General features: G+C 40.7%; 1 protein-coding gene across 1 annotated transcript in view; it reads left to right on the top strand.

Moving 5' to 3' along the window:
* LOC118418156 (maestro heat-like repeat-containing protein family member 1) overlaps positions 1-9,001 on the top strand; it is a 36,890-nt gene that overhangs the window by 15,026 nt on the left and 12,863 nt on the right. The window contains exons 21-31 of the mRNA XM_035823992.1: positions 7-186; positions 629-778; positions 1,566-1,688; positions 2,084-2,163; positions 2,388-2,532; positions 3,090-3,185; positions 3,579-3,689; positions 4,154-4,289; positions 4,735-4,847; positions 5,366-5,518; positions 7,195-7,349. Coding sequence (XP_035679885.1) covers positions 7-186; positions 629-778; positions 1,566-1,688; positions 2,084-2,163; positions 2,388-2,532; positions 3,090-3,185; positions 3,579-3,689; positions 4,154-4,289; positions 4,735-4,847; positions 5,366-5,518; positions 7,195-7,349 — 1,442 coding nt within the window. The remainder of the gene's footprint in view (positions 1-6; positions 187-628; positions 779-1,565; positions 1,689-2,083; positions 2,164-2,387; positions 2,533-3,089; positions 3,186-3,578; positions 3,690-4,153; positions 4,290-4,734; positions 4,848-5,365; positions 5,519-7,194; positions 7,350-9,001) is intronic.

The raw sequence follows: 9,001 nt of genomic DNA, 5'->3' as shown, positions 1-9,001 counted from the left end.
GTCCAGCAGCACCTGGACCTGCTGTTCTCCACTGTGAAACACACCAATCAGGTGAGAGGGGAGGGGTGTGCCATCGGGGTGGGGTACTGCGCCTCCTCACACCTGGACACTGTTATAGCCAAGCTGGAGGATGTAGCCAAGAAGGACATGGTCAGGAAGTCTACTGGCTTCATGGGGTTGCTCAAGGTAAAGAAAAGACCTAAGAAAACAAAACAAATAGACAACATAAATGTTGATGTTGTCCATTTGTTTTGTTTTTTAGGTCTTATTTTCTGCTGGGATTTGTGATACATGCACGGTGAATCCTGGAATATTTGTGATGGTTTTGTTTATTTGTTTCCATGGTGAATATCCATCATGGCAAAATCATGTATTTTGTGCTACAGAACTGTCCAAACTGCAAAAACCTCCTTAACACTTCAACTGTCAATCTTCAAACATAAAATTTTGTTGACACATGCAGCATGAACATTGGGTTCCAATTCAAATTAAAAAAGTTAAATGGAAGCATCTAGTAAAACTAATTTTTGTCCCTCATATTCTTCCACATCGACAAAGCAAGAACGTTCAGCTATGAATAGTATGATAAAGTCTTTCTAATTCTTGAACTCTTTTTTCTTCTCTTCAGGACAAGTCAGAGGTTGACGTAGAGAGAGTGAAGAGTACAGTGATGCTGTGCCATGGTTATCTGACCTTCTACGCTCCCATCACCCTGGTCACCTCCAGGATCGAGTCCAGCATCCTTCGGTCCATGAACCCGCATTTCTCCAATGTCAAGGTGAGAAAATCATCTGTTAAAGTTACTTTTCTGGACCTTTGATTGCAGGAAAAATGGTAGATTTTTTACTAACTACAACTTCGAGAAGGTCATATTTGCAATCTACTACAATACGTTTGTGAAGATTCTTTATTAAGTATTCCTTATTCCGCAGAGTTGTAAACTTTTATTTTTATTTCACTGAAGAAGAACGACGGATGTCGTTTGAAACATCTGAATTAAATTTGATTTATCCAGAAGAAGACATTCAACTTTCATCTATTCTTTAATCTACTACAATGTATACACGTATGTTTGTGCTCAAAGTGTTTGTAAGTAAATAGAATCAACTCTTTGGTTGTAGGAAAACCAATAAAGGTTTTGACTACCTACATGTAGTTACAGTAACTGCTAAGTTAATGTTTTTGTCCTTGGTGCTGAAATCTGCCACTATAATGCTCAAAAGGCATCTACCTTTATCTGCAGAATAAGCTATACCGATGTTATTTGTTGTATCTTAAAACAGCATATTTTTATGGATATGAAGTCGACAGATGGTAATTTCGCACACTGCAATATTTTGAAAGTATTGCAATTTTTTTAACCACTGTCTGTCAACTTAATACCCCTAAATACCATGTTTTTAAGTACAATGGATACAAGTTACCCCAGGGATAAAGGTGATCTAATGTAAAGCTTATGTAGTATCTTGTGTCTATGATAAATGTGATGGTTGATGGATCTTGATAAAGGTCTCCTCATTTGGTCCATACCCTTAATTACTGTCTGTACCATACCTTTTTTTTAGGACCCCAGTGTAAAACAGAACTTGATCCGTGCAGTGGAGTTGATCGGCAAGGCCCTGCACCCCTCCCACCTCAACGCAGTGTTTGAGTTCAGCAGGAGAGGCGAGCTCATTACGCACATGCAGGTAACAATGCAACAAACTGTTCTGCTGCAGTACCATAGAATGATGCTAGATGTCCCACATGCCATCTTACTGACACCTACTCGTATACCAAATTTCTTATTAACAGAGCAGTTCACAGCTATTCAAGTTATGCTTTCCACAAACTCACCCAGAAATACAAACACCCTGTTTACCTTCAAACAAGACCAGAAATATGTCAAAGCAAAAGTGTATGAACGCTGACTGGAGAAATGACTGCTCAAATGTCAATTTGTAATCTGCTGTTGTCTCTAGCTTTTCAATCTTCATGGACATCTTTATCATTATTTTTGTTGTAAAAAGGATTAACACTGTGTTTGTTGGATGTGATGAAGACTAGCAGTAACTCCAGGACCTATTTTGTTTCGAATCTACAGGAATACATCAAAGTGGAGAGCATGTCAGCCCTGCACAGTGAGACCAGAGCGCTGGCTATGAATGCCTGTTCCACACTGGTGTATCCTTCTGACTTTGATGTTTATCATTTCTTCAACTGTTCGACAATGTCTTTACTCATATCAATATCATGCACTATATTCTAAATAGATGTTAAGAGAAACAAAACATGTAAATTAGGCTTGCAAAATACCCTTAGTAGTTTGATACAAAACAAAAGGTGCTTGAAATGAGCAATGAAAGCTGGTTTGTAAATGATAGAATTGTCCTTGACCTTGGCCTCAGTCAGCTCGATCCCAAGATGAACGAGGCAGACACCTTTGACCTTATCAAGGTCACCACAGACAGTGTGTACGGCCTGCCCTCCCACGGTGGGGTGGGGGGCAAGGGGAAGGAGGACAGTGGAGGGGAGGGAGACAAGGGACTGCAGGTGAGGGGTAGTTGAATGACAGTGTCTGAACACATTTAATTTTGTAATCATTTACAAGGAACAACAAATGAGAAATGCAAACCTTAAGATACTGTGGATCTCATTATGACCTATTGTACATTTTACTTTTGGTTGATTTTCCAAGAGATGTTTGCTGTTGTTGTTACTGGAAAAATAGTCACCATAGACAGGATTACTCATGTCTGTGTTATTGAAAGCGCAACCCAAATGACCACCAAAAAGTGGCCACATTGTCATTGGCCAAGGAGGTCTTTATTCATAGGTGGTCAGTTGTGCACATTTGTATTTCTCAAACAGCAACTGGTACTTTGCCCCAGTGTTCAAGTGATAGTAACTGAAATGAGCCTTACACTCTTGAAGGGTTATTTGTTTTTTGTAAGAGTCCCCACAAACTTAGTGAGAAAAGTAGGGGTGACCTGTTGTGCTTGGCTGACAACGTGAGGGGTAGAAAATTAAGCTGCACCGCAAAAGTTGCCATACTTTTCCTTAGTCTAAAGTCTGATTGTTTTACCAAATGATATCCTCCTACCACTCAGGTGATGATGCAGGAGGCCCTGGACAGCCTGAACAGCCTGCTGAAGGAGATTCTGAAGAAAAGTGTGACTCCTGATGGGCTACAGGAGATCTTCAAGGTATGTGTATGTTAGGCTGGGACTTGATGTCATTTCTGACCGCATCTGTAATGTAAGGAGCAACACTAATAGCTGCAGTACAATGTGAACCAGTCAGAATTGCCCTGAGGAAGGGGACAGGCAGTCACATGAGACGTTGGTGGGAATAAAGCAAGTGTTGTGAAAAATGGAGTCTCTATATGTTCAGTGACGTACCAACCTGATGCAACTATTCATGAATGATGGCTAAAAAAACAGTGGCCAAAATGATACTGATAGGTAGGTCATTGGAATAATTGAAGATGGTCATTGCTGACTGACTAGAACACTACCACTCATGGTACAACCATGGCAAAATGTAGTCTAGGAAAACAGTACTTTAAATAACTATGGTTAATTTTTTTCCCCCAACAGCATCTGGAACCTTGGATGGTGTCTGCTCAGGACCACGAGAGGGAGAGAGTCATGCACACAGCACTGGAGATCTTCAACTGCTATCTGGAACATCTGGAGTTTGGACCTCTGGTGCGTAACTGTACCTCCAAGATTCCTGTTGTATCATAAACATATTGCGTCAGATGTTACAAAAACGTGTGTTATATGAAGCCATCGGCTACACCAATTTAATTCTGTGGTTCACAGATTTAAGAAAAAGCTTAACTGGAATAAAGATTCATGTAAACAAAGCCCAAGGACCAGGTGTATGCCTTGGTGCACTCAGGTTTATGGAGTGCACATGGTCATATTTAAGTGATCCTCCCTGCACGTTGCATTTATGATGTTCACTTGGTATATCTTTACTTTAAAAAATCCGTGATCCAACAAATTAAATTGGTGTGGCCTCAGCTACAATTACAAACAAAATGGCTAAAGTTTCATTATACACATAAGCTTATGATATGAGCTTCATAATCATATGTACAGTAGAAGTAAACTGATTTTACCTGTCGTGAATGGCCCACAAACAACCGCTTTTTCTGTGTTTTCAGAGTCCAACAGTGTTCAGTAACCATGGTACCCTGCTGGGCAGACTGACCCCCCGCTGTACTGACCCTTCACTCACTGTCAGACAGATGGCCATCGACTGTGTACAGGTCGTTCTCAAGATAGGTCTCAGATATGAAGGTTTGTTTCATCACTATTGGTTTAATATCTGCTTGACTGAAAGATTCTGCTTGACTGAAAGACTACATGTAGATTTTATTGAAACTAGTATGGTGTGCTGGAATGATCTAGAACAAAACTTCAAACGACTTGTATTTCCTGCATAATGCTGTGACCTTTCATTGTTGCCTCTCTCTATTTTTATATGTTATCATATCACAGTATAAGTTTTGGAACAATATATCTCTCCTTGGTGCTGAAATGCTGGTGCTATGAATTCCTTACGAATTTAACTTCACCAATATTGAAATGCCTTTTGGTTGCTCCCCTATATATGTTGCTTACTTGGTTTAAACTGTAGGGTATGGTAGATAGAAAATCATGGTAGGGAGCTTTTTGTGTATGCAATAATGGCAACCAGAATTTCCCCATTTCTTCTAACACCTTGTTTTTGTTGTGTGCACAGGCCAGCCAGTTGACTACAAGGACCAGATGGTGGAAGCCCTGACCACCCTGAAGGAAAGAGTGGTGAAGGATGACCCCCAGGTCCTCTTCAGTGTGGTCAGTGACCTGGCCAAGGTGAGTCATGTTCCCATGACAATTGTTGTGCAATAATAAACTTTTATTGACTTTGACAATGCTCCCTGTTTAGACCTCTTTTTTGGTTCCACGGCTCAAAGTTGTCTTATCATTATGACTATTTCATGCAATCCTTTCATAATTCACCTAAAACACTGCATATACAAAATGTAAAATGCCCTCTTTTCATGTACCGTTGCTGTCAATCAGGTCAATTTGAATAAAAGTTTTCACACTGTAAGTGATATGCCTGTTCCTCTGTTGTGGTAGGAAATGGCCTGAAGACATATGTCTGTACATGATAGCCTTGGAAGTGCTAGTGCTTTTGCGAGTACTGGAACCTCAACATAATCTAACTAGGATGACACGCTGGCTATGTATGTAGATCAAGTTACATATAGAAAAATATTATTGCCCAGATGAGAAGTACCAACATGGAACATACGTGAAGTCTAGATGATGGACATTTTGATTTCAGTGTTGAGCTGTGTTTAAGATGCTGTATTTTTTAATTCCAGGTTCTTGTGAAGAAGGTTCTGACAGACCAGTTGTTGCCATTCCTGGATCTGGTACTACAGGGTCTGATTGACGTCCACCCTCACGCCTCCAGTGGGGCGTGTGTCGTACTCAACAGTATGGTCAAGACACGAGGGTCATCACTGCATCAACAGGTCAGACCTTACTGCTTTTCTCATTGTTTGTAGGACTTGTGCATAGTCCAGTGGTTAGTGGCCCTGCTTCTGGAACTATATGCCACAAGTTTGATTCCAACTGTGTCGCTCAACCAAAATGCATGCTACTGGTAATGGTTGCAGTCCTTAGGACGGGATGTTAAGCCCTGTTTGTTTTGCTTGTTGAAAAGAGGGAAGGAAAATTCCCTGATTCTCTGTCATAACCAGTGGAAGAAAAGCTCTTCATTAACCCTCTCAACACGTCATAAAATTTTTTCCTGTATACCATATACGACATATAATTTCAGTCTATACAGGTGTCAATTAGTACTTTTTGTGTATTATTATTACAGCTGTTATGTAAGGAGTAGATTAGGAAAACTATATATTGCTGGAAAGCTCACAGAATGGCCTTTCCAAAACAATCAAAATAAATATCATACCATCAATCTGAGGACAGCAATCGTCATGGAAACCACTCAAAAACACATTTGCATCACTCCCAAAAAAAGTTTCACAAAAGAAAACATTTGGCTAGGGGCTGAGTTTTTTGTGTCATTTATCATAAAACTATGTAGAAATACTCAACCATATATACACAATGCTGGTATGCTGTTAGAATGACCAAAAACTAAAAATCAAAGCATGATTTCAAATAAGTTCAGTGTTGACAAACAAATGTTACCCCAATAAACAGTTGTGCCCCCCTCCCCACGCCTGTAGTTGTACTATTAAAATAATGAATATGCCTTGTGCTAAATGGCAAATTATTTTTCTGGATGTTCTCCACATATCAGGGAGTCAAATAAATCCATTTACTATGACTTGGGTAGAGAAACAGGTATCAGAGTATGTAAAATGTCAATTTGGACCAGTGACCTATCTGACCTGACCTGGACCTCCTTCTGCCCCAAGAAAAACAACAAGGAAGCATGCATGTAGAACTCATTAGACACGGTGATATCAGCTCATTTGATCTCAACAAAAACAGCTGGGTGTTTGCCTTGCTGTCCCTCAAGGATTTCCCTGTCATCACTCCTGTAAGCCTCCAACAAAATTATCCACCAAACTGTCTCCGTTTCTGCTAAATTTACTAAATAAACCTGTAGAAAACTGAAGCCAAAACACACGCTGGAGGCCTCAGAAACAGGGCTCAAATGCTAGATCCCTTCTGGTTGGTCAAAGATACAAGCATCCTGATTGGCAGACACTGCCAAATTTCCCATTTCACAGTAGTCAGTTTGAATTTCCTGCCGGAATTAAACCTGAAGCCACCATCGTGGCTTCTCGTGTCCTATGGGAAAGCCATGATAGTGGCTTCTCGTGCTGAGAGGGTTAAGCTAAATTGGATTGAATTTACTTTTTTACCTTTTGCAGTGGTTCAACACTCAATAATGACCCCAATCAGCAAAGTCTTGGAAGCAAACTCTAGCCAAAATAAATCAGTGGGAATGGCCCCTGTAACAGTATATTTACATGTGGTAATTTTAGGTAGGTTAGATGTGTTAGGTATATATGTGAGTAAAGGTGGTGTAGCACACTTTTGTTGATGTTGTAAACTTCTGAAAAATGTTGAGTGTTGTACTTATTCTATTCAAAACTGTCTACCAGCTTAACATCCTCTGTGTACATGTTACAAATGTTGTATGATAAACGTATGAAAAAACGTTTTCCAGGTGCGTGATGTGATTGACGCGCTGCACGTGAAGCTGGGTGAGATCACCGTGGAGCAGACGAAGAAGGGCACCCTGCGTACGGTCCGCACCATGGCAACCCACCATCTCGTGGGCGTGGCAAACGCTCTCCTCAACAAACCTTTGCCTTTTGATGAGTAAGTGTTCAAAGTACCTCAACCTCTAGAGTGAACAAATCTATTCTGATACCCAATCAACTTTCATACTTCTATGGTATGATAGGTAAATTTTCATGTGTATTTAAACACATTAAAGCCTTAGAACAGACAATCCTAGTGGCACTAACATTTTGAAAAAAAATGCTCACAGCTAATGCCGTAGCTTTACAGGCATAAGGTTGATCAAGACTAGTTGTGTTCTTTTCTTCTTTCTTCTCTTATAACATCCGTTAACCTTTATCCGTCACTTTTCGTGAGTGACACTCTTGTGATCCCAATTTTTTAAAGACTAAGCAGACTTTTCTTCCTGTTTATATGTTGACACTATAGAGTACCTTTGTCCCTTTTGCTGAATATGTTTCACTGTCTCCCCCGGTCTCACCGACGGAGATTTACTGGACTCAATTATACACGGCCGAGTAGCGCTGAAGACGGGCATGTTCTACGAGAGATTAACCTTTATTCGTCACTATACAACAGTGTCGCTATCTCCCCTTAATTTTGATATTCAGAACAACGATAATTTCTTAATTTCTTCGTCAACCGACAGGCATTAACACTAGTTTATCTGTGTACCAAATGTCGCAGTCAACACGCCGATGCACTTCCGGTAGCTTCAGTCAAAAAATGGTCCTGAAAAACATCGCCTTGCGGCAGATCTGTTCCTGTGTTCCATCGCACGGTCCTAACGTATTGTAAACCACAGTATCAACATTTTGGGGGCCTGCTACAGCTATCAAAGTGCGAGAAACTATCCATAACTTGGACTGCAGTCCGCAAATTACGTACTGCAGGCTATCACGTCAACAGTAAGGTGATATCTCAGGTCAGCGGCCGGTACCAACAGTAGACAGCACTACGGGGAAGGGGAGAACGACCCTCCATGTACCACTTTCGTGTTACAGATGATTGTTCCAGGAGTAAAAAGAATGGTATCTCGAATACTTAAAGTTCAATTTTACATAAACTAGTGTAAAATTTCATCATTTTGATGATACGAAATTGTAATAACAAGCTATAACGTTACCCATACTGAGACGGTTGGTATCGTCTTAGGGACATGTTTACACGTGCTGGGGCCGGGGACTTTTACATTTTCGAAAAAGGGGACCGTAGGCCTGAGAGTTATTTCTGACGGTGGATAATCCACTCTAAATTGTTATGAAATACTGCTAAACAATGCAAAAGAAATGGGTGAATAAGGCAAACACATGCACAAATAAGTTAAAAGACAATTAAAAACACCGTAATGTCGTGGTCCCATTATTTTCCCGCCTTTTTGTTACGTGACACCTCAAAACCAGCTTTTTGGACAAGTCGATGTCGGCACGTTCCATTCCGCCCCAAGTACAGAGGGACTTTCACCCAGTGCTGTCTCCAACTTGAAATTTATTTCTGTCCCCGACATTGCTGGGGACTCGCCAAACTAGGGGGCATGCCCCTGGGAAAAGAAGCAAAATTTCATTCCTCAAAGAAGGCTATCGACACCACACGATCTCGAAACAAAAAGCTTTGGTCCGACTCCCCCCCGACACTTGGTGTTGTTGTTTCTTTTATCCATCAAGAAAGGTGCATTTCTCGATAAAATTGAACACCTTCCTGTCCGTCGTCCAACACCGTACAAGGAGTAA

This window comes from Branchiostoma floridae, chromosome 6, assembly GCF_000003815.2.
Source record: "Branchiostoma floridae strain S238N-H82 chromosome 6, Bfl_VNyyK, whole genome shotgun sequence".
Taxonomy (NCBI): Eukaryota; Metazoa; Chordata; class Leptocardii; order Amphioxiformes; family Branchiostomatidae; genus Branchiostoma; species Branchiostoma floridae.
The sequence above is the reverse complement of the archived record's forward strand: the minus strand, read 5'-3'. Positions and strand labels throughout refer to the sequence as shown.